This window comes from Filicampus tigris, chromosome 4 (assembly GCF_054856515.1).
Source record: "Filicampus tigris isolate MCC_2025a chromosome 4, RoL_Ftig_1.0, whole genome shotgun sequence".
Classification (NCBI taxonomy): domain Eukaryota; kingdom Metazoa; phylum Chordata; class Actinopteri; order Syngnathiformes; family Syngnathidae; genus Filicampus; species Filicampus tigris.
In genome coordinates, this window is record NC_141220.1 from 6,668,699 (window position 1) to 6,696,503 (window position 27,805).

The following is a 27,805-nucleotide window of genomic DNA, read 5'->3' on the forward strand; positions in this document are numbered from 1 at the left end:
CAGTGCATGCTAATATTGTAACTAAATGCCATTATGCTTTTTGGATAGGTGCAGCTGTCCAACCATGGGCTGATTGATGCCCCTTTTGAGTTCTCAAGCCCTAGCACCACTTTTGGTCAATTTTTCTCCTTCACTCCCAAGAAAGGTGTTGTATGCTCCGGGGCTTGCCTTGTGATTAAAGTCACCTTCCACAGTAACGTTTTGGGGACTTTCTCTGAGGGCTTACTGCTAAATGTCACAGGGCAGCCTCTACCACTTACTCTTACCTTCAGGTGAGGTTAGAATGTAATACCTCTCTTACTGTGACACAACACTCGGACTTTGATCATGAGAAAGGTTTCAGTATTGTAATCAAAGCACATTGTATGATTTTTCACCTTTGCAGCACAATAACCCAGATTTTCAAAGATTCATGTTATGTTATTTTTACCTTAAAGTTGTAAAAATCCAACTGATGGTTTATATTTTTGTTTCCTGTTTCAGGGGCTGTGTTATTGGGCCCACCTTTCACTTCAGCGTTTCAGAACTAAATTTTGGAGATGTCGCCTACGGTTAGTATATCTTTACGGTATATTATATGTTGAAGGAGACATTTTCCCCCCCCCCACAATTACAGTAATCATTTTCAGGTGTCATAATGACATCAAGTCACATCTGTGACATGTTTTTTCAGAATATCAAGAAGGATCAAGAATTTTGGCACGATTTTCAAGTTGTGTTTTGAGCCTTTATAAAATTATCCTGTTTGGAGCGGGTGGTGCTATTTTACTTTCTGCTCGTAATTGACCCTCTACTGTTGGGGTGGGGTAGGGGTGCAACGCAAGTACACCTTTGCATGGGGCTGTTAAAGGGTGTGGCGCAATTTAAATGTCTAAAAATGTACATTGTTTTTGGGGATGGTCCTCTCACTGCAGCACATCTTTTGTTACCATGACAACTGGGGATGGAGCAAGGAGGTTGAACAAGGCAAACTTTGGCTTAAACTTGTACAAGTGAAGCCCTGAGTGTCTGAAAAGACAATTACAAGCATTTGTACTCATGGGGACAGCCCTTTGTACACTATACGTTTATTCACACAAATAGAAGTTAATCCTATAGAGACTCACTGCCAGTCTGCCCAGCCTGCAAAAATAAGCTATCTAACCTAGACTTAGAATCATTTCGTTATGTCAAGCCAAAAAGTCTTTTTGAACTTGTTTTGAGAATAATATACTACGCAAGAGCAGAATTTGTAAGATTGTTAATATTGTTTTAAGATGATTTGTCTTTTATTTCTTACTTAGTTTGTATATCCTAAAAGTGGTTCATTTACATGCAAAATAATATAAATTACTGTCAAAGCCTCAGTTTGACGCTATAGTTGTGTTCAGAGAATTTTTTGTTGTAAAAAAAACTTGTTTCAAGAACCTCCTAGTAACTACTAACTGCTGTACCAATATCAACACACTTCATTCACTCTTTTTGGTGCACTCAAGGGCGGCACGCTAACTGACTAGTTAGCATGTACGTCTCACAGCGCAAAGGTTGTGGGTTTCGAATCTGGCCCCAGCCTTCCTGTGTGGAGTTTGCATGTTCTCCCTGTTCCTATGTGGGTTTTCCCCGGGTACTCTGCCCCACTTTCAAAGTGTATTCATTTTGATCATGGTTGCCGATTTTGTTGGGAGTGATCCCTGAGCACTGTGCCGCCCCACACCACAAGTTGTTCCACCTCTTTTGTTGACCAGTTTTTTTTTTAGTAATTATATGAGCCACGGGTTAATTGAAACAAAATGTAAGTACTCCAGCAGCCTCATTAAGTTTCACGTTGTATATTTGATATTTTACTGGTTTTTTTTGCAGGTTTCCCACAAACACGAATGTGTTCCCTCGTTAACACATCTTTTGTTCCAATGAGCTTTTCCTTGCGTGTTGTGGGAGACGGAATGGGCTCTCCCAGTGTGACCAGTGACCAGCAAGTGTGTGAGTTGTGCAGGAACAACTGGCAAGGCAGTGCTGCTCATGACATCAGTGCTATGCCAGTTGAGTTCACCGTCAGTCCTGCTGTGGGTTCTGTGCGGGCCATGGCAGATGTCAGCATCAAGGTGCAGTGGCTATTGCGTAAATTCTAAGATACTGTATATAAACCTTTTGTCCTGCCCAGGTTTTCAGTCAATGAACTCCTCTCACTTGTGTTCTACCCACCGCTGCCTCATTTGTTCTTGGGTTCATTAGTTTTATTTTGTTAAATTAAGTTAGTATTGTAATGCATCACAGGGCGGCACGGTGGCCGACTGGTTAGCACGTCCGCCTCACATTTCGGAGGTCGTGGGTTCGACCCGGCTCCGGCCTCCCTGTGTGGAGTTGGCATGTTCTCCCCGTGCCTGCGTGGGTTTTCTCCGGGTACTCCGGTTTCCTCCCACATTCCAAAAACTTGCCTGGTAGGTCGATTGGACACTCTAAATTGCCCCTAGGTGTGATTGTGAGCGTGGATGTTTGTTTTTCTCTGTGTGCCCTGCGATTGGCTGGCAACCAGTTCAGGGTGTCCCCCGCCTACTTCCCGAAGACAGCTGGGATAGGTTCCTGCACTCCCCGCAACCCTTGTGAGGATAAGCGGTATGGACAATGGATGTAATGCATCATTTGCTCTCTTTGTTGCTGCACTCAATTAAGCAGTATATATGTTTCCTTGCAGCCAGACTGGAACTGCATTGTTATTTTGAATATTTTGAAAAAAAAATACTGTGAAAACAATTTTTAAACAAGTGAAAGTTTCCTATTAAGAAATCTTCTTGTGTCATCTTTTTAATATCTTAATTTATCCACATTTGCTTTGTTGTTCTTCATCCCATTTTCTCTTGTTTAACATTTAACATTTTTAGTTTGGCTTTTAAATAATTAGTAGTAATTAAAGTAATTCTTGATAATCTTTTTCTTTTTATTGGGGACTATTTTTACCTTATCTTGCTGATTTTAGTTCTTAGATTATATAACTGTTTTGTCTTTTAGTTTTGTTGTTTTCTGTTGTTAGCTTTTAGCTCCAGTGTTTCCTCGTGGGGGGTGCCGGCGTTGGGGGGGGGGGGGGGTGGGTTGGCTGCCCTTCCCGCGGACGGCGTCACCGCAGGGGCTCCTTAGGTCCAGGTGACCGGGGGCCTCTACACTAGGTGTGGGGTCTCCCCGGCTGACCCCGGTGGGGTCTCGGTGATGGGGGCAGTACCTGTGGCAATGGGCCGTCATTCTCCTCAGCGTAAATGAGCCCCCCTTGGGTACCCTTTCCTCATATAGTTTCTCTGTGCCCTGTTATGTCTTTTTGTCTTTTTGAACACAGTTTGTCAGGTTATGTGCTTATTGTGTGCGTGTATGTGTGAGTGCTGATGTACTGGTGGATATATGTCTTTGGGTTTGTTGGGAGGGAGGGCTTGAGCGGGTCTTCCTTTTATGTTGTGTTTTGGACATTTTTATTGCACAACACTTTGAGTTGCATTTCTATGTATGAAAAGTGCTATATAAATACATGTGATTGATTGATTGAACATTAGTAAGCTATTATACTGATAGAAAGCAGACATTAACTTTTATGCCTGTTACACACATGGACAAAATTGTGGGTACCCCTCTATTAAAGAGGAAGTCAACGCAAATCACGGCTCAGATTCAGAAAACAGGTCAGCCGTGATTGGTCGTTGTGAACAGTTGCGATGTCATTTTCAGTCGACAGAAGACAAAATGGCCGCCCCCAGAGATGGCTAAAAAGGAGTGCATTTTGCTGCTTAACTTGTATTCCACAAACACAAAATCAGAATGCCTTGTTTCAACTAGTGGACCTGCTGGGAACATATTCTTGAAAAAAATATGTTTGGGTTGACTTCCGCTTTAAGTAAAGAAAAAAAAACAACATAGTGGTCACAAAAATAACCAAAGCTAACCCAATGAAAATCAGACATTGCTTTTGAATTGTGGTTTAACACAATTATTTGAAAATAAAAAAAACAACAACTCATGAATAGGTCTTTTCTACAACTTTAATTAAACAATTTTTCTTGATAGTAGCCATTAAAATAGGTTGTTCTGTGATAGCATGTCTGTATTTGCAAATCCATCCATCCATCCACCACAATTTCTTCACACTGCATGTTTGTGCATTGTCTCAACAGGTGTCATTGTGCTCCAACACAGTCAAACATTATAGGTTGGCTCTGGTAGTAGATGTAGAGGGTGTTGGAAAAGAAATCATGGCTCTACCCATTGTTGCAAGGTAAGACACAAATGAAGAAAGCAAGGTGAAACTAGAAGTCAATACCGACTAAAATCTGATTGGCAAAGCAAATTACTATATTACATTTTGAATTGCCCCAAAACACAGTGTCTGAGACTCGCCACTTGTGAAATGTTTATGACACATTATGAGTGTTAGTAAAGTGCTGCGAAAGCTTGCACAGTTTAGTTGAACGTGCCCGGTGTGGTGCCAGTCCAAGCGGAGCGGCATGGGTCTCCACATAGAGTTTGAGAGCACAGGTTAGCGGTGCAAAACTTGCAGGGTTGGGACAGTACACATTACGTCATCGACTTGCACCACTGTGTGGGATCTGCGAAATCAAATATGGTCGGACTGGTTGCTGTTCTGCCAAATTTGGTGCTAAAATGATATTAAAACTGCAGTAAAGTAGTAGTAAAGTAAACCTCAGGCTCGGGCTGGTAGTTATGACTCCACACCTGGATTTGTGATGTGCTATTTGTGGCCTCTGCACAATCTGTGGCACATGCGAAGAAGGTCGGCCATCTTTCATTGCTAATTACGTCAACTACAACAAAATACGTAGGTGACTTTAACACTAGAAGTACGAGATCAGTCATTTTGACTGTTTTCAAAATTTTGATGTGTTATTACTCTGCGTATATAGATACAGAAGGTGCTCCTGGCCTCTTTTGACTTTTCCTAATTCTGTATATTGTATATATATATATATATATATATATATATATATATATATATATATATATATATATATATATATATATATATATATATATATATATATATATATATATATATAATATATACATTTCATTACCGATGTGCAATTTTATGGTATTAAACAATATAGAAATAGTTACAAGTCATTATTCCTTTAACTCTCTACTTGATCTTAAGTATGCTGCTCTGGGACGGCGCCGCCGGGTTTCTATAGCAACCAGCGGTTGCATTGAGAAACGCTGCTGGTCACCATGACCTATAAGAAAAATCGTATAAATCTTACAGTGAGTCCGGGTAAAAAAGTCCCTCTGGCAAGGAGGAGGAGGAGCCGTGTGGTAAAATAGGTTATTAGATGTGATAGTCATGACATTGTGCGTAAGACATGCCAGACAGTCGAAATAAATAAAATAATGAGTTTATGTGGTGCTTATTGACATAACCCATGGCAAAAAGAGTTCTGGCGTGCAATCAGGACAGAGTTTTTGTGTGTGCTGTACTTCCCATTTACTTCCTCTTCTTCAAAGGGAAATGCAGTAAAGTCGTTTGCGACACGCGTCTCCTTTCTGTTGGCGCCAAACCAGCTGACACGCGAGAGCCCTCCGGGACAATATAGGTGCTCCACCAACTGTTTCTCATTCATTTATATGACATAATTTACATTAAAATATAGTCACAACAGAATTTTCATAAAACACCTTCATTAAACACTTGAGCAGCAAGTAATAATCATTTTAATCGATGACGTCATTGCCAGAGCACAACCAAGCACGATCCATGTAAATGACTGCTTTCGTAGTTCTAATAGTTTCAAAATCCTGGTAGTCCTAGTGTTAGAACTTCGATTGAAATTACACGAATTACAAAATATACAACAATAAAAACAATAGGGACCTCGCAGCGCAGCAGGCCCTAATAATTCAATACCTAACCTGAATAAACATATTTTCGGCACAGGAACTCCAATGAATGTCGTCATTTTCCCACTATGTTGGTCAAGTACGCAATGAATTATTGGCAATATGCTTCGGCTGAGGACCCCTGGATACAGGTTTAACCGAAGTGTGGAACATGGGTGCGATGGAGGGGGGGCGTTGGGGTGGACAGAGGACTTTGGAGGATTGGGATACCCTACACACTCGCACCCATCAGCAGAAACGTGCAATTGGGTACTTTTCTCATATCTCAAGACAACAAATTTGTCAAGTGAAAACTCATAAGTCAAGGCACTTGTATCTCAAGGAACCACTGTCTTAGTCAAAAGTCAATGTTCATAATATGTCATATGTCTCCTTTATTTTTGCGGTTGGCAAGTGAGGTTCAAAAACTATTTCTCCATACCCTCAATGCTCTGTGCACAGGTGTATTGTTCCAGAGATCATGGTGGAGAACCCAGTGGTGGACTTTGAGAAGTGCTTCCTAAATCACCCGTATGAAAAGAAAGTACGCCTAATGAACCCAAGTGCCCTTCCTGTCTGCTATGGCATGTTGGAGCAGGTAAAGCAGTCCATTGTTGCTAAAAAATAAAATATTTCACTGTATGAGTGGGAATGACAGAATGAAATGACTTAATTTTAAATTCCACTGGGATACTTTCATTTATAGTTTTTCCATAGCCACATAGATGTGTCGGTGTGCATTCGGTTAAAACAAAAAGCTTTTTCCTTAGAAAGAGAGGATACTTTTCGTCAAGAGTCAAAAGACTGATAAAACTTTAGTATATTGTACCTTCTTTAACACCGGTAATTGCTAGAGAAACACTATACCGTATTTGTCTGAATATAATCCGCACCTTTATATAAGCTGTACTCACTCTATTTAAAAAAAACAATGAAAAAAAACATATATAAGATGCACCTTCATATAATTCGCACCTAGTGTATATATGTTGAAAAATTTGATATTTACTACATTTACAGTACGATTTTGAACTGTAAATGTACATGTATGTACCTGAACAGATTTTTTCTTAACAGTGCCTTTTAACATGGCAGCAACTTTGCTGATTAAAACAGAACAGAACCAAGAGAAAATAAAGTACTTATCTTCTTTTCACTGCCCGCTGCCCCCCACTTTGTCAGTTAACATTCGCATACCAGCCAATTCATAACCTATTGCATAGCGCCCTCGCCTGTTGAACTCCACCTGCAGTCACATCCTGTTGATGGCAATTGTGTTGTATTGTGTTGTAATTCCGGTTAGAGCGCCCCTAGCAGTGGGAGAAAAAGCCACAGAATAGCCGCACCTTTATACAAGTCGCAAAACCTAGGAAAAAAGTAGCGGCTTATAGCCCGGAAAATACGGTAAATTGCCATTTCGTAAATGTGCTTATGGGTTAGAATGAAAAAAAGAGTTTGATAGGCTACATTGTGCTTATCTATAATCATGGGCTCCTTTTAGTTTCTATTAAAAAAAATAAATAAAAAAAAAGCAATCAGTGCAACAGTATATGCACAATGCACATATAAAAAGCTACAGGTACACAATATAGAATAATTGTATATATCATTTCCCCATGTTTAGGAATATGAGGAGAGCCCTTCAGTAATATTTGGGAGTACTTTATCCAGGGGAGTGATTCGTCCTCACAGCTCAGCAGACCTTCCTGTTTTTCTACTGGTGAAGGATGTTGGAAAGCAGCATCACACTCTTTATATTGCTCTGTTTGGCAGCATTCACCCACCACTGGTACATGTGCGCTCACGTATCATTTCCTTCTAGTTGCCATCATGTCTTTTGTCTTAATATAGTCTTTGTCTACTTGTCCGCCTGTCTTCTGTTCCCCTCAGGAGGTTGACTTGTCATGCACTGGGCGTGGTCCTATAATTCACCTTCATTGTCAGGGTCAGCAACTGGACTTTGGCAAAATACCTGTTCTGGCAGACATTGTTAAAACCATTCCCATGTCCAACCAGTCACCTATTCCGGCATGCTTCACAGCACGCCTGGTACAAATACTCAACTCATCTTAGCCTCTAAATAAATGCCGTTGACATCATGTAGAAAAAAAAGAGACAAATATAACACACAGACTGATGTTTCTATTTCTATAGAGCCAAGGAAAGTCCCCGTGGCGTGTCGAACCCAATGAAGGGGAAGTGCCACCTCAAGGCCGACTGGATCTTAAGGTTGTGGCGAATCTAAAAGATACACTCTTGTTTCAAGATAAACTTGAGATTTCTATCCGAGGTAGTCAAACTCTCACTGTTGCCCTGTCTGCAATGGGCACAGGCACCACAATTGTCAGTGACAAACCTTTACATCCAAATCTCGACCTTGGCACATACTTCAGGTAGTAAGAATTGATTAAACAAAAAATAAAAAAAAAAAAACACTTCCATATAGAACATTGTCATACATCATTGTATTTTTTATTTATGTGTGTCCTAAGCCATGGATCGTGCGACTTCCATTTCAAGGTGACCAACTATGGCCTCCGAGTACACCGACTTTATTGGAAGATAGAGTGCTCATCTGGTCGGACTTTCCTGCCCTCCATCTCAGCTACAAAAAAGAGGGATTCTGTTACCAATGGATCGTGGGCATTCCCAAATGAAGACAGACAAGTATTCAACATCAGCCCGAAACGTATGGAACTTTTCCCGGGTGGCTCGGTTGACATGGTGCTGAAAGGATCTTCAGACTCCCCTAAGGTGAGACAGCAGAACAGCACGAAGAGGGACTTTCTCCATACGAATATTATACAGTAATGGCTTGTGTGTCTCTTGCTTAGTATTTCATATGTAAGAGTTGCCAGTGGCTGTTTTCATGTCAAGTGTGCCCTGCTAATTCTGTCAATGTGTATCATGGCTTTTCAAACAATTAAGCCTTTTCAAGTATTTGGGCCCTTATTTGTGCATTAGCGAGTTTAATGTGCTATGCGTTTAATGTGGTGTGAGCGCCACACATCACTCTGTCTGTTTATACAATACAAACAAGCAAGCAGTCTCAGATGAACTTAAAGACCTGGGGTCCAGGACCATGCCCATCACACAAAAAATTAAGTTATGTGAAAACGAAATTATTTCATGTAATGAATGCACAAATAATGTACAATCTATGGACTGGAACAATTAATGCATGATTCAGCCGTTCTACAGAAAAGCTCTGTGGGTGTGCACCTCAGATAAGCTGAGGCGGGCTGGCTGTGTGCATACAGTGGTGATAGTGCGTGTCACCAGATTGTGAAACTGGGATCCAAATTACTTGCTTGTCCTCCTCCAGTTAGAGATACTTCTTGTTTGTGTGCTTGTTTTTTTGGGTTTTTTTTTTTTGTGGGGGCGGGGGGGGGGGGTAGGAGGACAATGAGTTAAAGGCTTGACCTATTTTTTCCTTTATTGGTAACACCTGCATTAATTGTTCTTAGCTGTATTCATTTTTTTCGACTTCTCAGCCAAGTGTCTGGCTCTGAGATTCTCTCCGTCCTCTTTGCCATGATTTTGGATTTCTTGTAGGGATTGCTGCTACTATAAATTCTCAATAAGAGGCATTTCTCAATGCCAATGAGGCTAGAAGTGCACGAGCATGGCAGTTCAGAACAAATTTGATTTATCAACACAAATTACGTCCTGGTGTGCATACGACAGGTGTACGCACATTTGACAAATGCGATTTATTGTACTTATGCACACTCTAAATTTTGCATTTGTGAGCAGCAGTATGGTTTCATGCCCAAAAGGAGTACTACAGATGCAGTATTTGCTTTGAGGATGTACAGAGAAGTACAGAGATGGCCCAACGGAGCTGCATTGTGTTTTTGTAGATCTGGAGAAAGCTTGTGGTATTGTATGAGGAAGTCTGGAGTGGCAGAGAAGTATGTGCGAGCGGTGCAGGACATGTATAAGGACTGTAAGACAGTGGTGAGGTGTGCTGTAGGTGTGACAGAGGAGTGCAAGGTGGAGGTGGGACTTCATCAGGGATCAGCTCTGAGCCCCTTCTTGTTTGCTATGGTGATGGACAGGCTGACAGACGAGAATCTCCATGGACTATGATGTTTGCAGATGACATTGTGATCTGCAGTGAGAGCAGGGAACAGGTAGAGGAGAAGCTAGAGAGGTGGAGGTTTGTCCTGGAAAGGAGAGGAATGAAGGTTAGCTGCAGTTAGAAAAAAAACATGTGTGTGAATAAGAGATCAAGACGGTGGAGGATTTTAAGTACTTAGGGTCAACAGTCTAGAGCAATGGAGAGTGTAGAAAAGAGGTGAAGAAGCGTGTACAGGCAGGTTGGAACAGGTGGAGAAAAGTGTCAGGTGTGATGTGTGATAGAAGAGTGTCAGCTAAAATGAAAGGAAAGGTGTACAAAGCTGTATTGAGATCAGCGATGTCGTTTGGTCTTGAGACAGTGTCACTGAGGAAAAGTCAGGAGGCAGAGCTGGAGGTGGCAGAGATGAAGATGTTGAGGTTCTCTCTGGGAGTGACCAGGGAGGATAGGATCAGGAATGAGTACATCAGAGGGACAGCACATGTTTTGGAGGTTTTGGAGATAAGGTCAGAGAGGCCAGACTGAGATGGTTTGGACATGTCCAGAGGAGAGATAGTGAATATATTGGTAGAAGGATGCTGAATTTTGAATTGCCAGGCAGGAGGCCTAGGGGAAGACCAAGGAGGAGGTTTATGGATGTAATGAGGGAGGACTTGAAGGTAGTTGGTGTGAGAGAAGAGGATGCAGAGGACAGGGTTAGATGGAGGCAATTTATTCGCTGTGGCGACCCCTGAAGGGAAAAGCCGAAAGGAAAAGAAGATGCATGCTCTAAATTTCAGTCATACGAACGAATTTAGAAACTGTTCTACACACTCTTTCCACTGTAGGGTATACTACAGGTACTTTTATTTATAAATGTTATATACCACGTTTTGAAACTTACACAGATAATCACACAACTAACACAACGGTCAAATCGTATTAAAGCAGCACAGGGCAAGAAATCGACTTTCATAAAAAAATTTCACAAAATGTTTTCAGTGTTGCTTTAAAGCAACACTGTGTCATATGTCAGTTTTTGTTGATTATGGCTGTGTCATATGTCAGTTTTTGTTGATTATGGCGGTGCGATATGGACAACAGCGGTAGTGTTTTGACAAAAATCAACCACATTTCCCATGCGTGCCAGCGCGTAGTGTTGTGAAATCCTGAGCCATCCTTATAGCGAAATGAAGAAGTGAGTATGCCGTAAAGCAATTCAGGACATTTATATTTTTTTGTGTGCCAGGGTTGATCCCATCCTCCTCAAAGTTGCTTTGTGCCAGTAAAAACGATACAGACCCCCTCAGGGCATGAAGTCCCATTCAACTACTGTACTTGTAAGTCAATGTTTCATCAAAAGAGTTGTGTAAACAATTTATTAAAGTCGATTTCTTGCCTAGTGCTGCTTTAAACGTTTCACATTAAACAAGCACAGATACTAAATACTATTTCAGAGTATATGTGCCTGGTTTCATTGCCTTTGTACAAGTAACGTTTACTTGCCTCCTCAGGTTGTGAGAGAGTGTCTAGTCTGCTGTGGCATTGTCGGTCATCAGGGAATTAAGGAGCATATATTTTCTGTGGAGATAACATGCCAGTTTGTGACCCCTATACTCAGCATGTCTTCCCAGAAGCTGAATTTCTACATTGAAAAGGTAGTTCAAAGAATTGTGATTATGATTTTGTTTTCCATAACTGTCTGTCAGCTATATACAGTGGGTTGCAAAAGTATTCATACGCATGAGCAACACTCTAGTTCTCGGCATAGAACAAAGCAAAAGTGTGTTTCACCTATTTGCGTGAAAGAAAATAGCACAAACACAAGAATCCATCACTTTTTTTGTTCATAAGCACTCTTTACTTTAGATGGATTGCAAAAGTCTGTATTTCATTGTTGCAAAAGTATTCACACCATTGCATCGAATGTGTTATTTTGAGTCAAAAATGATTGCATATCATAAACTATTGCATCACAGTGTCACAAGCCAGCATTTAGTCACCCCTGACTCGTACAGGCTTGATTACTCCCTATAAATTGTGCCAAATAATCACCTGCCCACAGTCATCCCAGGCTTTTCACCAAACAGCAGTCATGAAAGGCAAGAAGCTGTCAGAAGACCCAGAAAGAAAGTTCTAGACGAGCGTAGAGATGGACAAAGCTATGCAGCCATTGCAGGTTCACTCAATGTGCCCAAAAAGTACTGTTGCAACACTGGTGCAAAAGTGGAAGTGCCATGGTACCACTGTGAACCTCGGAAGAACAGGACATCCCTCCAAGATCACAGCAAAAGGCAAGAGGAAACCGCTCAGGGAAGGGAGAGCAAACCCCTACGTAACTCTTCAAGACCTGAAGAAGTCTCGCCAGGTTGCTGGGTGTAATGTACACAAGTCTACAATATCACGCACTTTACACAAGGAAGGTCTCTATGGGCATGTTGCAATGTAGAAGCCATACCCGAAGAAACAACATCTCAAGGCTTGTTTGTATTATGCTACTACACAACTGAAAAACAGTCCAGCGATGTGGGAAAGAGTGATGTGATCAGATTAAATGAAAATTGAACTTTTTGGCCTGAACACCAGGAAGTATGTTTGGTGCAAAGCCAACACAGCTGATGATCCGGCTCATACCATCCCTAATCGGAAAGACGGAGGTGGGCTATGGGGTTGTTTCTCTTCCTCCGGTCCGGGTGAGCTTGTCCGTGTACAAAGGACTATGGATAGTGTTAAATACTTTGACATCCCGGGGAAGAACCTCTTCAAGTCTGCAAAAATCCTGAACCTTAGGAGGACGTTCACCTTTCAGCAGGATAATGATCCAAAACATACAGCTCGAGTGACACGAGAATGGCTCAGGAAGAAGAAAGTGAAGGTTCTAGACTGTCCAAGTCAAAGCCTGGGTCTTAACCCAATAGAAAACGTGTGGCAGGATCTGAAGATTGCTGTCCACAGGAGATCACCAAGGAACCTGGCTCAGGTAGAGCGGTAATTGCATAGAGCGGGAGAAATTGTCCAAACAACATTGCACAAAACTCATTGCAGGCTATCCAAAGCTATTTTGATGCCAAAGGAGCTGCAACCAATTACTGAATATAATTTGATGACTTGGTGTGAATACTTTTGCAACAATGAAATACAGACTTTTGGAATCTATCTGTAGTAAAAAGTGCTGATGAGTAAAAACAGTGATGGATTGTTGTGTTTGTTCTATTTTTCTTAAATGCAAATACGTGAAACACACGTTTCCTTTGTTCTGTGATGAGAAATATAGTGTTACTCATGGGTATGAATACTTTTGCAACCCACTGTGTATATATATATATATATATATATATATATATATATATATATATATATAAAATCTTTATATCTGTTTGCATATCTATATGTCTTTCAGCTACCGGGAAAAGATCTTACCCAACTATATGAGGAGCTGGTTTTAAAGAACGTGTCAGCTCTGTCTCTATCCATGGAGCTCTCACTTGCTACCCCTTTCTCCATTTGCGACGCCCAAGGAGTCCAGAGTACTGCTAAAACTAAAGTATGTCATCACCTCTCCTACTTGGATGATACTGTTCTTTTTTCTGTTGTTTGCAATGTGATATCGTGGAGCTACAATACAAGATAGCTAACTCGATGGGATTGCTTATTAATGATCACACCATCCAATACATTTCTAAATTACTTTGCACTGCACATGCACTGCTTCACATACTTGAATGGAATGGGTTGCTGAAACACATTAATTCCACTGAGGAAATGTGAGGTGGTTACCCTTAGAGCAGTTCCAAACATTCTGTCACCCTAACAGCAAAATAGCACTTTTTCATTTCAGGATATCTGAGGCATATTGGCTATATTTGTGCTATGTGTTTTTTTTCCCTGCAGCAAAACAAAACAAAACAAAACAAAACAAAACAAAACAAAACAAAACAAAACAAAACAAAACATTGATCTCCATATTGTTTTCAATTATTTGCTGCTTTCATGTAAAGAATTTGTTGCATTTTTTATTTTTCTACTCTCTTACAACCATAAAGCAGTCAAAAACAATGCAGGCTTTGTTTAAAAGGTTGTGACTATGATTAAAGCCTGCAGGAGCCACTTCCAAGTGCAGAACTGTGTACTAAAAGAGTATTGTAAAAATAAAGTTGGTTAATGATAATCTTTTCATTGCATCAACCGTGAGATTTCTGAATGATCTAACTGCAGAAAGCATTTTTTTCAGAGCATGACATTAGTTCAAGGGGAAGAAGCTCGCTTGTGGATATGTTTTGATCCAACTTGCTTCCATGGTCAGTTGTCACAAGTGGTGGATCAGGTAACATGGAGGTGTTTTTTAAGTTCATTTTTGGGGAAATGTATTTCGTGCTACCTTTCTATAGCTAGAATGAAACAACTGAACTTTGTCCTCAAGTTGCATAACACATTAGAATGAAATAATTATTTTAGAATTCCAACACATTATTTGACGTCTATTTTATCATGGGGAACACTCATAGCTATCTTGGCAGGCAGCTATGTTTATCGCTACATTACCAATGACTCCATTGTTAGTTATCATTATGTGAAATGAAACCATTAGAAAAACGGTTTAATCTTTTAAACTTGAAGGAAATGTGCAAGAATAAATGGAAAGAATATATATTTAAATAACAGATTTTCTTTCTTGGTCATGTTATTCAGACCCTCATCATGTGCTACAAAGGACACCCGCAACAAGACAAGGTGGAAATGCATGCTGAAGTCCATTATCCCAACCTCCATTTTTCTTCAACCACAGTGGATTTTGGCAGCGTGCTGAACTCCACAGAAAATCACCAGGAAGTCACAATGACAAACTGTTCCCCTCTACCGGTATTTTATCGCTGGGCCTGTTTGGTGGATCATACACATTGTGTCATCAGGTATATCAACACCAAAACACATACACACATAGAGAAAAACTATAAATATATAAATATATAAAGAGAGAGAGAGAGAGAGAGAGAGAGAGAGGGAGCCAGAGAAAGACAGAGAGAGAGAGAGAGAGATGTAAATAATCGGCAACAGGTGGGGTGGATGGTACGTGCGGCTATCACGCGCTGAAGCATAATTGTTGACGGGGTGGCAGACGGCTGATCGAGTCCTGGCTGAATTCTAACTTTCATTAATTAACTAATTATGTTTTTGTGAATCCTCTTATATTAAAGATGCCAGTCGACATCTCAATCACGTTGACACTTTTATTTCATTTCCATATAAAGGCAAAGTCACAACTCTGTTAGTCTCCAAATATTTCTTGTATTTGTTGCCTTTGTGGAATTTTATGTACATTAAGAAGTCTAGAAATATATTTAATTCACCTCTCTTTTTATTCTTTCCATACTGTATCCATTGTGTGAAATAACATGATACTTCTCCTTCAAAAGGTCTTCTGGCCCCACTACAGCTGATCTCAGCAACGAAGGTATTATACCGGACCAGGACATCCCACAATGCTCTGTGTGTGTGCAAGAGGTATGCTTCAACATGCAAGCTAACAATAGTTATTATGAAAAGGTCTTTGTGCTCAGCATGCTTTATTATCTGCTTTGGAATGTAACACAGTCTTCTCCATTCATAGATTTTCACGTTTCAGGGGTGAGATGGAGTCTGTCCCAGCTTACATTGGGCAAGGGGAGGGCACATAAAGACAGACAGCCATTCAAACTCACATTCACACCTTTTGAATATTTAGAGGCTTCAATTAACCTAGTGTGTATATTTTTGGAATTTGGTAGCAAGCCACCCGAGAGTACCAGGAGAAAAACACACAAGCGAGCAACAGAGGGCATGATCCAATATTAAAAACCAGAACCAAGGAGAGAGAAAATACAATGTTAGGAGACTGTACAGAGAAAGTTGTCATGTGACAATAGTTAGGTGAACTGAGATAATGTTGATATTCTTTCTACAGATTTTTGATGTCTTGCCAATGCTTGGGCATTTGAAACCTGGCGAGCAGCAGTTGGTCACATTCATCTTCCATGGCCAGGACTATGTTAGCCGAGAGGTGATCGCACAGTGCCAAGTAGAGCATGGACCGATATATGACATTAGACTCAGAGGAGAAGCATCAGAGATCAGCTTCAGTCTGGACTCAACTACTGTTGACTTTGGTCTTCAGGTATGACTATCTTAAAGATACCAGTCTGCAGGGCCGGCCCGAGTGTTTGCGCATGTAGCGAATGCTGGTTTTTCGTCAGGGTTCGTTAAAGGTTGCAAAAGGTTGCAAAGACGTTCGCAAGCAGTTTTAATGGTCGCAAACAATAGTTGTTCACATTTTAAAATTCCGGTTCCCAGGTCCGATGCCCAGTGCGCACAAACGTGCCTCGTGTGCCTGCAAAGTATTGCTTCATTTTAATCAAAAGAATGAGCAGATGCTTTAGTGCAACACATTAGTGATCTCAAAAGCAGAGCTGGGCATCGTCCCTCTGTCGCCGAGTTTCCGTCCTACATACTTAATCGATCTCGGCCCGTCCCTTGTCGGCGACAGCCAGTCGACGTCGAGAACATAAATTTCACGTGAGAAGCAGGCGCCGCACAGGCAGACATGCCACCAAACGAAGATAAAATATCAAACAAAAACAACTGACACACACACATGCACAGTGTGGTGATCGGTGAAATAAAAATAATATTGGGCACATGTCATTGCGTCTGTGGTGCCGCAAGGTACACAACACTCTTTTATTTTTTCCTTACTTGACCGTGTGTCAGGAGTGCGGCAAAAATAAAAGTATATTTTGATTAAAAGACTGTTCTAATAGCTTTCTTTGATTCTTGAATAAGATTATTTTCCTGGAAAATACCACTGTTGAACGATACACCGAAGACGTACAACTAATATGGTATTTGAATTTGGCTTTGCAAAGCGCCCAAATTATTTTGGATTTCTCCAATGAGCCATTGAGCAACTTTTCAAAGTAAAACTATATAATAGTCCTTCTTTGTGACAGTGACTCTCCTCTAAATTTGGCTGCAAAATGAGCAGAGGTCAATATTTGAGAGCATGTAACGAAAGTGACTCCTGTTTGCATTTGAACTTAAGAGCTAGTTGATTAATTTTCTTGCAGTCTGTACGATAAAAAAACATTTTGAAAACTGAAAAAATTCCATTAGGTATTTTTTTTATATTCGAAATTTAGCAAAAATCTCATCTCGTCTCGTTCTCGCGGACTCAATCTCGTGAGACATCTCGTCTCGTGGGATATATATATATATATATATATATATATATATACTGTATATGTATATATACTGTATATGTATATGTGTGTGTGTGTATTCCAGCGTTTTGATCTCATTGGGGAGTCGACCGTGGTTCTGAGGAATACTGGAAAGGTGGGCTTTAAATTCAGTACTGAAAAGCCTCAAAAGGAGAAGACCGCAGAGGAACAGGAGAACCAAGATACCATGCCGGAAATTGAGGACGAGCGAAACAATGAGATCCGACCTGGTCAACCACTGGTCATTCCCCCTACGGTGAGCTGAAGTTAAAACCATGAATAAACGTCATTCATTTCATAGACAGAGTAGTCCTTTTTCCAATTCAGTGTTTTGTGTGGCAGGGTTACATTGAGGCAGGCTCCAAACATTGTTTGCGTGTGCTTTACCTCCCTGGCATCCCTGAGAAGTTTGAGAAGTGGTTTGAGGTGGTTGTGGCTCACTTACCACCGCAGCTCATCACACTCACAGGCGAGGGAGTGTTCCCAAAGATCTCCCTGAATTTGCCTCGAAGCCTGGGTAAATTTAGACCAATGCAAGACACAGACGTGAACGTATTCTTGCAGTGTGGTGCAGATCAGTATATAAATGGAACTCCGTAGACCTTTTATTTTATCCTGTTGTTTCTCTAGACCTAAGGAGTGCTACAATGATGTGCTTGACATAAATGGAACAACGTAGACCTTTGATTTTATCCTGTTCTTTCATTACAGCTAAAGAGGGCTACAGTGATGTGCTTGACCACGCCAGAAAAGCAGTCAAAATGGGGGCTACCAGTGCCTATCATGTTAGTCATCAAAATAATTGTTGCTGAAGTTAAACTTTCAAATCTTATATTCTTGTAAGAGGTCATTTTAGATGTGTTTCCGTTAATTCAATGAGGTTATATTAAGGGGATTATGAGAATTTTGTACTGATATACTGTAATGAGCAACTGTACAGGTATACTGTATGCAGAGCTGGGCATTTAAAAAAAAATCCCGGTCCATTTATCGCCTGCAGCCGGTGTACCCTTCCGCCATCCGTTTATCCGCATTTTTGCCTGGCCGAAACAAATCGTAATCCCCTATAGGCCGGTCCGCTTAGCATTTTATACAGCCTTCAGTTTCCCTCTACAAACTTCGACCAACTCTCACTTGCAACCCTGCGCTGAGCAATATTAGAAAACGAAATACTTACCGTGGCATGGAAGCCTCACCGCAGCCGCACTAAATTTGTCTCCTATTAGGACCCAGAAGCCTCGGCCTCCGCCAACAGGAAACGGAAACCTACCCGTGGCCATTGAAGCCTCACTGCAAAAATAGACGATAGACGATGACACAGATGGAAAAAATGAGCTTCCGACTATGATTATTCAATTGATAATTAATTTTTTTAAGGTTCCCGAAATGGGTGTCCGTCATAGGCGGATAGTCGGACCGGTCCGTCACATAGGCGGAATGCCCAGCTCTGACTGTGTGTATGAATTGACTTTGAACTCATCTGTCTTCTTTTAGTACGAACAGATACTTCTTTTGGAAATTGAGAAAATGCTGGTCACAGAAAATGCTCTGGCTGTGAGCAAAAGCCTTTTGGAGCAGGGAAACTCCCAAGGTTCCACCAAAAAATGGAACAAACTCAGCAAGTATGTATTAGCATGCAGACATACAGGTACATGTGGAAAACCATGCTACAACAAGTGGACTTGAATATGAACAGATTTCCCCCGCCCCAAGGCATTTAGATCAAGAGTTTTAAAAATATGGCATAGTCAGCCTCCGCTCGGAGAATATAAAACATATTTTCTGCTTAATGAGTACATTTTAAGGGAATTGTACGTCTTAATTACGTAATTGTATGCAAGTATGTGTTAATTACCTGTATACAAATAGTTTGGTGTGACACAGTTCTCAATGACAATACAGTCTTTGAGTGGTCAATGTACTGGAATATGAACTCTGTATTTAAACTTTAAACCACCTTACTAGCAAGTAGCAAGCAAAGACTAGGAAACACTACTGATTTTTCTTAAAGAGATCTGGCCAGGATTTCCCATTTTTCATTCATAAACACTCTGGATGTATTTTTTTTATCATAAAAATTACATTATTTTGTATGTTCAGTTTTATCCATTTGCTATGGAAAAACATAATTAATTGCCTAACTACTCTCAAAACACCCCTTTCTAGTCAGTTATATAGCCATGTTCCTTCCTCCTCCCATGTCTTGGTAGGAGTCTGGGAGGAACTGGACACAATGTGTCCTTTCAGAATAATTGTACATAATGTCAAAAAACGGTATTCAATTGGCATCAAAGTTATGTGGACATCACTACTTATGCCCACTTGAACATCTGAAAATATCTTAATCAAGCTCTCCATGGCTCATTTATGAGAGATTGATGAAAAAAGCAGCTGAAATGCAGTTTCTCTCATGCCGTATTTGCTATTTTGAGTACCAAACATGCACTGCGCTACACAAGGACTAGTCTAATCTATCTAGCCCACGTTCAGCTCCCCAAGCAATTTATTTATTTATCCATCCATCCATTCATTTTTTTAAAACAGTCTTATAGTTACTTGCGCGTTAGGTAAGATTCAGTACACGTTCAAATATATTTAAATTTGTAGGAGCTACTCCTGAGCCATTTAAAAAAAACACAATAAACTATTTTCACAGGTTGGAGAATGTGTACATATGACTTTTGGTGACTATTGGTCACCCTTTTCAGACACCAGGTGACAACAGAACGTGACAAAAGAAGCCAGGAAAAAATGTTACAATGCGTGCATCCTTTCCTCATTGATGTTGACAGGCTGAGATGTAAAAAAACCCAAAACCTTCCACTCCAATAAAAACATGGCTGACATTAAGAATGTAGTTATAAAAAAAAAAAAAAAAAAACACATTAAACCACCACTGAGTTTCCCCGGGGGTTGAATTTTCACACTTTGACACTATTGCTACACACCTATTATGAAAGTGCCAATGTTCAGCCCAATCAAGTCTCCCTTTATTAAGGGTGGGAAAGGAAAACTGGTTAAGGTTAAACACAAAGAAACAACTTTGTTAGTGTGGTTACATTTAGGAGGGTTGGGTTAGACATTTAGGAGGGCTAACAACTTTGGTTAGGACATTAGGTTAAGTCTGCATTCATGCGTATGAGAAACAAAATGCCTAAGTCAAGGCACATTCTGCCCTAAGTCACTTTTTGAAATTAATAAAATAATTAACATTTAAAAAGAAATGAATTAAGGGTATTTTTCCTTTTGCATGCTTCTTCAAATACCTCGTTGCATGTTGTGTTACAATGGCAATAAAAATATCAATGTGTTTTCTAAAAAAAAGTTTTTTTCTTGTTTTCCTAAACATTGAAATATGACTTAGGCAAGTATGTTATGTGGCCGACGATATATAAATGTGCAGCAATGCTATCTCTTTCCCACTTTCCCAGGTTCCTCCTCCCAGAGTATGTTCTGGATTTTGGTTATGTTGTTCCGAGCAAAGTCCTCAAACACACTGTTAAGATCACCAATAATGGGCCATTACCGGTGTCCTTCCATGTCAACTCCAAAGTCACTGCAGGTAATGCATTTGCATATGTTTGATACAAACATTGTGCCATTTTCAGTATTCTGAGTTGAGATTCGATATTTCTAAATGTTATAAGAAATAATCTTTTATATTGGGATGCTGACTGGCGCATGATTACAATGTTCTACCATTGTCCCTTATCAAACGGTGCTTTACTGCTTTGCTATCTTTTCTAATCAATGCTATATGTATTTACAATGTTGTGATTATGTGCTTGGTCCATCAAGGTTTCAAAGTAGAATTTGGTAGCATCAGGAATCTTTCTTGTGGTGAGAAAGAGACTTTCACCGTTGAATTTGATCCCCAAAAAGGCAACCTGTCATTGGGGATAAGAAGTGCTCTCATTCCAATTCAGGTACTCGTCACTTCAACAGAATCATCTGTTCCCATGATTTTCATTTAAAGGGTACATGTTATGAAAATGTCAATTTTTAATTGCTTGTATACAAACAAGCACAAAATAGATGGCTTTCTGGAGTGCGCGCCCACCCATCAAGCATCAAATTAAACAACCAAGTCAATCGTTTATCTGCCTATTTCCGAAAAGTGGTTCTGAATCAAATTTACAGTACATAATTCCGCCCTGGCAGCACAGTGAGCGATTGGTTAGCACATCTGCCTCACAATGCAGAGGTTGTGGGTTTGCTTCCTGTGTGGAGTATGCATGCTCCTCGTGCCTGTGTGGGTTTTTTCTGGGTGCTCGGGTTTACTTCCACATTCCACAAACATGAATGGTAGGTTAACTGGAGACTCTAAATTGGCTGTAGCTGTCACTTTGAGTGTGAATGGTTGGTTGTGCCCTGCGACTGGCTTGGCGCCCATACAGTTCTGGGTGTACAGCTGGGATATTCTAAAGTGCATCCGGCAACCATAGTGAGGACAAGCGTTTGGGAGAATGAAAATGAATAAATGAATGGCACACCCGTAACAATGAGTTTATCAATGACAAGACTAGCTAGGTTAGGCCACGCCACGACCAGACTAAACTGTCTGGAACATTGCGTTAAAGCCACAAGGTAAGCAAAGCTGCCTCGAGTTTTGTTGGCTGCACAGATTAGCCATAGCTGGCAAGTTAGCTTCTGATAAATAGCACTGAGTTTATGCTTTGGCGATGTGTCTGCTGTTTGCATCACACAAACGGATTTACACACAAACTGGAAGGTATTATTCAGCAAATGGGCGATGAAGTGCTGACTCCACAAGGGAAAATGCAATCCATGCTGTGTTTGGGAGCTTGTGTGCACATAGCAGTTCACACTCACCTTTCTAGACTGAGGGGTTCATTCAACATGCAGCATTCTACTCCCGCCCCTTGTCATCATGTTGAGATAATCCATTTTTGCCATTGACCCATTGGTTTAGGCAAGGCAGCTTTACTTATGCATAGACAAGGTAGGTAACCAAGAGCAGCGCTTTCAAATCTATTCTATAGCTCACTGGGAACCAGTGTAAGGACTTTACAACTGGAGTAATGTGCTTTGCTATCTTTGTTCTGGTCAGAACCCGAGCTGCCAGCATTCTGAATGAGCTTCATCTGTTTAATACTCTTTTGAGGGAGTCCATTCACAAGACCATAACAATTGTCAAGTCTACTGGAGATGAAGCATGGATGAGCTTCTCCTGGTCTGTTTGTAACATGCAGTCTAGCACTCTGGATACTCTATGTTCTTCAGCTGGTAGAAGGCTGTTTTAGTGATTGATTGGATATATGACTGCTAAAAGTCAAGGTTTCAGACTTGGTCTTTGGTTTTAAAAGACAGTAGCTTCAGGATTTTAGTAACAGCGATCCTCTTTTTTTTACCTCAGTTTTTTTTTTTTTTTGGGGGGGGGGGGGTAGGGGGCGTGATGGAGGTAGGTGGGTTGAATTGAAATAAACTAAAATAGCAGGCAAATGCATTTGATTTACCTCCCGAGAGGAGTTCTGGGACTATTTGATTTGGGGGATTAGTGAGTTTATCAAACACAGCAAACTGAGTGTGATTGATTTGTGTTGAGGTTCTTATTAACTCATTGATGATTTCAGAAAAGTGGTCATTTACCCATTGGTAAAGAGGTTTTATTCCCAACTGTCCATTTACCTCCACATATACCTCAAGTCAATGCATATTCATCATCTCCACTTCTGTCATCTTTTGAAGAAGTTTGTTGGAGGCATCTAGAGGTTTCTAGTCTTGTTGCTAGCAGCAGTCTTATGCTATGTTCAGGCCAAACTCACGTTACTCTGGAGAGGAGGTAACAGAAAATGTTGAAATATGTCAGGACATTGATAACTATTACTTGCATGTGACAGGGCTGCATCTTCAAAAAGGGCTATTCTCAGTCAGACAATACAATGAAGTGGGCACTGTTAATTAGTTTCCTTCATCTACTTAGTGAATGTCAGAGGATTATTCCTAAAACACCGATAGGAACTGTTTTAGTTTTTGAAAAAGTGAGAATAATCCAATGTACACTGTGTTTTAACTGCAAAATCACATCCTTCACAATGCCAAGTATAAATGTGATGTTTCTTAAATTCACAAGTTATTTTATTTTGGATTACAGGTCATAGGTGGTCCATCGGTGCAGGTGCGTCTTTGTGCAGTGGTGACTGTGCCGTCAATCTCCGTTTCCTCAGAAACACTGCAGTTTGACGTTGTGCGGTGTGGATTGTGTAAGGTAATAACAGTGTGATAAATGAACATGCTGTTAAGCAACATGATTTTCAACAAAATGCATTTTCACTTAAGTATTCTCAATCTTATGTCATGTCATCATTTGTACAGAGTGACGTAAGAATAGCGTGTGTAGTGAGTGTTGACTTTTGGAAAAAAATAAGTGCAGGAATAAGTCGAACCATCGGCTAAAAATGTCTAATTTTATATTTAATCAGATTCAGACGATGCAGCTATTTAATCATGAATCTGTGCCATGCCAATGGAGCATAGTGGAGGATGTGAAACCTGTAAAGGTATTCAACAATACAAGCTATTGTCAGTTTCAATTACAGCTTGATACATGTCACTACATTAAGGTGAGACCTACCCCTCTTCTACTTTTCTCTCAGGTCGATAAATTCCTGCCCCTCCATCAGCGCAGCAAATACCTGCAGCAGCACCGACCACCACCTGTGATGTTTGAGATGACTCCTTCCTCCGGCACGCTCACCCCTGGCGACCGGGTCAATGTGCAGGTCAAGTTCAGTCCTACTGAGGGGGTAAACACATTCACCTTGTCAAGATGTCACAGAAATAATGCAAACACAGCTACAATCAGTCCCTCCGGGATTTTGTGAACTTGCAATGGCAACTATTAACGCAAAATCAAGAAAATCCAGTGAGATCGTACTTTCCCGCAACTTTGTTTAAACAGCGCAACTTTCCCGTAAGAACTACGTTTAAAAAATGAACATTTCATGTAACTTTGCGGGTTATTTTGTCTAAAATGGCTCCGCGGGCACCCCACTGGGAAGAAGAAAATCATTACGTCACATCCTGTTTCAGACAATGGCGCCCATTGACAGCACCTCACGGCTGTATCGTTCCAATTACATATGAAAAGGGTTAGGAAAAAAAATATATGAAAGATACATGCACTCTCTCCTTTTCCTAACGGAGGTGATGGACTCAAGGTCTACCAGGAGAACAGAATTTAGATATATAAAATGTGTATGTGAATAAGGTGCATTAATCCTAGAGTTGCTCAATATGCTGACGTAAATCAATGATTAAACCTGTCTTTTGTTGTGTTAGTCGAAGTTTAATCATCAAATTTGAAATGTGCAAAATTATCAACTGAAGTGTCACAAAGTCGTTTGTGCACAAAATGTTATTTGTGTACAAAACTTTACTTTATTATAATCACACTAAATGATTCTAAATGTACTATTACATGTTTTCACATTGTCCTAATAACATTCACAAACTGTTTTGAAAATGATGATATATTGCCCACCTTTAGTTATTTCACAGTACAGGCTGACGATGTCATATTACGTTTTATCAAGTTACAGTTACACAGTTGGGAAAAAAAAGTTTAAGAGTGCTAAATGTTCACTTTCTTGTCACATCTGTGAAGTTATCAACATCTAAATGTCTGTTAGTGACCACCCAGCTATGAGAAGATACACGTGAGAGAAGTCATCATTGGAGGAGCCATTCTGATTGATTGATTGATTGATTTATTACTCTGTCATCAGTCATCATGATTTATTGATTGAGTGATTAATTGATTGATTATTCTGTCATCAGTCATCATGATTGATTGATTGAGTGATTGATTGATTGATTATTCTGTCATCAGTCATCATTACAATCCATAATATATACACAACATAACAGTTACAATCATATGTCCCATGACAGAATGGCATAGGCAGAAGCTAATGCTTATTTAAGCCTGGCATTTTCTCCCCCTGAAGGCAATGAAAAACTACATTTACCTATTTACATTTTATGCAAACACAAAGACAAAACACAAAAAATAGCAATAAATAAATCATCATCTGTCTTATTATCTTCAAATATATATATATTTAGCTGGAGTCTACCAGAAAGAAGAAGACTGAGGAGCCACATTGAGAAAAATCATTTTTCAATAATGAATATATGTGTGTAAACATCTGTTGCTTAAAATTTGAAGAAAAGCTTAATTGTAAACAAATGAGGTTTTGAGCAAATATTTTATACAGATTTTAGTGCAACTTTTAGGAATATTGCCCTTGAAATAAGACATTTTAGACCGCAACAATCATTAAAGGTGCCCGCGAAATCCTGGAGGGACTGTACAATAATGTTAGTAGAAGGCAAGCACACTGACTTACAATTAACTGATTTCTTTGCAGTGTCTATACAAGAGGCAATTAATAATAACTGTAACAGAAGGCACCCAGCCGGTGGTCATCACAGCCCTGGGACAGGGTGAAGACCCAGAACTGTTGTTTTGTCCACCTGAGTTGACCATGGGGCCTTGTCTGCCATTCAGTATGGAGATTGAAGCAGAGGTCATCGTTAAAAACCCTTGTTCTTACCCCATTGAGTTCTACTCCCTGGAGTTTGACACACAGTACCTGAAGGAAGAAAAGGTAAGAGCTGTTTTTGCAAACTATTTTTAATCATATGTTCACATATGTGATGTCATATGTAATCCAATGTTGGCCAACTGTGACCAACGCTTACCCCATGGCGTCGGGCACGTCTACTGGCCAGGGGTGGATTATAAAAACGTAAACAATGCATTCAGCTATATTTTTCGCTCACAATAAACGCCCACGCGAAGTAAAGCCTCACGTTCTTGACACAGGATCGTGAAATAATTAGATTGTCAACCCTCACTCTTAAGATTAGGGCATCAAAGGCATGCTCACTGTTTGTCCGCATTTGTCACTTCCCGTTTGTGCTCCATGCGCTGATTTGCTAGCTAACAGCCAATCAGAGACCAAATGTCACAACGCCGATTCAACATGCTGAAACGCCCACCAGACACTTCCTGATGGGGTCCGATGTTACGACGGTGTTCGCTACATCAGTCAGATGGCGCGATCTGACTCCCTGACGCTTACTGACGTCCGAAGTCGGATTGGTGTATCTAGGCCTTTAGACTGGCTGCCAGTTAATCACAAGGCACGAACAAAAACAACAAGCAACCGTTCATATTCACACCGATACACATTTGAGAGCAACTCTGCAAGAGCTTGATAACAATGCTAATCATTTCAATCAGGTTTGTTGGAGGAGGGATCGAAACATCAAAAACATGCAGGAAAGCGGCCCTCGAGTACCAGAGTTCGAGACTCCTGTTTTAGAGTTTTTCATTAACCTAAAAACATGTTTTTTTTTAATTGTAGTAAGAAGTCAGAGTGTCCAGTTAAGCACAGAGAGGAAAAAACAAAACAAAAAAAAACAGGACTTCTTGACTAGGAGGCTTATAACTAAGTAGCTAACCAGTATCGTACCATGCTACCCCATTTTGCCTTTTTTAAAAATAGCTCAAGCTGCTGCATGTCCCGTAAAGTACTCTTGATCCCCAATGGGAGGCCTGTCATTGGTTCAATTACAAGGAATAACGGACTGAAATACATAATTTTCCTGAACACTCTCTCTCTCTCGCTCTCTCTCATTGTCTCTCTGAATTCTCTCTCACGTTCACTGTATTTATACAATATGTGTCCCTTCTTTACTTTCTGTCCCCCATGACGTCACTCTGTGAAGATCCTAAATCTACTGGATGGATATGATGCAAACGATGTACTGCTGTTGCCTCCAAGACATGCTGGAGAGAATCTTCCTGTAGAACTTATGGACTTCTACAAGGATCACTGCTCTCGGCTAAAAGGTCATGATAGTATAAAGCACTGGCGCCCAAGTGCATCTGTCAGAAATGATTTAATTCATAAATGTTTATTGCAAATTCAATGACTTAAAATTCAATGATCTGATCTACCTTTATACTCAGATAAAAACGTAGCTGGAATGAGTCAAAAACGAAGAGGCGGCAAAAGGGGTGAAAGACGTAGAACTGAACTGAGTAAGTGTGACTAATAAACTACATTACGACATGAAATACATTAAAGTAATTTGACATATGAGGTCCGTTGTTGTATGACTTTAAATAGTGAATTTAATATTATCATTCAGACTGTTTTATGATTATTTTAAGACTCATGTATATACTGTGTGTTTAATTTAGTCATTTCAGATATCATGAAAGCAGAAGCTACTGGGAGTCTGGGAACACTAGAGATAAACCCTCTGTCCAGTGCAATTGCCCGCTACATGGGTGTTGACTTGTCACCCAAAGGTCTAGCTGCTCTGAACTGCAGAGGCATTGCTATTATCATATATGGAGCCCCACTGACAGGTAACCAACCAAACAAAAAAACGTTAATCGAGCCTATCAGCGGGAACTGGAATCAAAATAAATGGGTGTTATGTACAGTCAAAGCCGAATTCCAGTAAACTGGGACATTATGTAAATATATACAGGCAGTAATCATATTATGACGTACGCGACCTGCGATGTTACGACTTTACGACGCCTGTGCCTCTTCACCATAGTGACTACGTTTACATGCAGTCAATATTCGGGTGAAAGTCA

At 40.3% G+C, this 27,805-nt stretch overlaps 1 protein-coding gene across 1 annotated transcript in view; it reads left to right on the plus strand.

Moving 5' to 3' along the window:
- Positions 1–27,805, plus strand: part of hydin (HYDIN axonemal central pair apparatus protein) — an 89,855-nt gene that overhangs the window by 9,162 nt on the left and 52,888 nt on the right. The window contains exons 11-38 of the mRNA XM_086029144.1: positions 49–272; positions 484–551; positions 1,840–2,081; positions 4,131–4,231; positions 6,310–6,445; positions 7,472–7,636; positions 7,738–7,896; positions 8,002–8,240; positions 8,340–8,601; positions 11,422–11,565; positions 13,308–13,451; positions 14,139–14,231; positions 14,597–14,817; positions 15,322–15,409; positions 15,849–16,058; positions 17,225–17,416; positions 17,503–17,677; positions 17,872–17,945; positions 18,655–18,782; positions 20,592–20,722; positions 20,959–21,086; positions 23,276–23,389; positions 23,604–23,681; positions 23,778–23,927; positions 25,554–25,793; positions 26,920–27,043; positions 27,164–27,235; positions 27,398–27,568. Coding sequence (XP_085885270.1) covers positions 49–272; positions 484–551; positions 1,840–2,081; positions 4,131–4,231; positions 6,310–6,445; positions 7,472–7,636; positions 7,738–7,896; positions 8,002–8,240; positions 8,340–8,601; positions 11,422–11,565; positions 13,308–13,451; positions 14,139–14,231; positions 14,597–14,817; positions 15,322–15,409; positions 15,849–16,058; positions 17,225–17,416; positions 17,503–17,677; positions 17,872–17,945; positions 18,655–18,782; positions 20,592–20,722; positions 20,959–21,086; positions 23,276–23,389; positions 23,604–23,681; positions 23,778–23,927; positions 25,554–25,793; positions 26,920–27,043; positions 27,164–27,235; positions 27,398–27,568 — 4,273 coding nt within the window. The remainder of the gene's footprint in view (positions 1–48; positions 273–483; positions 552–1,839; positions 2,082–4,130; positions 4,232–6,309; positions 6,446–7,471; positions 7,637–7,737; positions 7,897–8,001; positions 8,241–8,339; positions 8,602–11,421; positions 11,566–13,307; positions 13,452–14,138; positions 14,232–14,596; positions 14,818–15,321; positions 15,410–15,848; positions 16,059–17,224; positions 17,417–17,502; positions 17,678–17,871; positions 17,946–18,654; positions 18,783–20,591; positions 20,723–20,958; positions 21,087–23,275; positions 23,390–23,603; positions 23,682–23,777; positions 23,928–25,553; positions 25,794–26,919; positions 27,044–27,163; positions 27,236–27,397; positions 27,569–27,805) is intronic.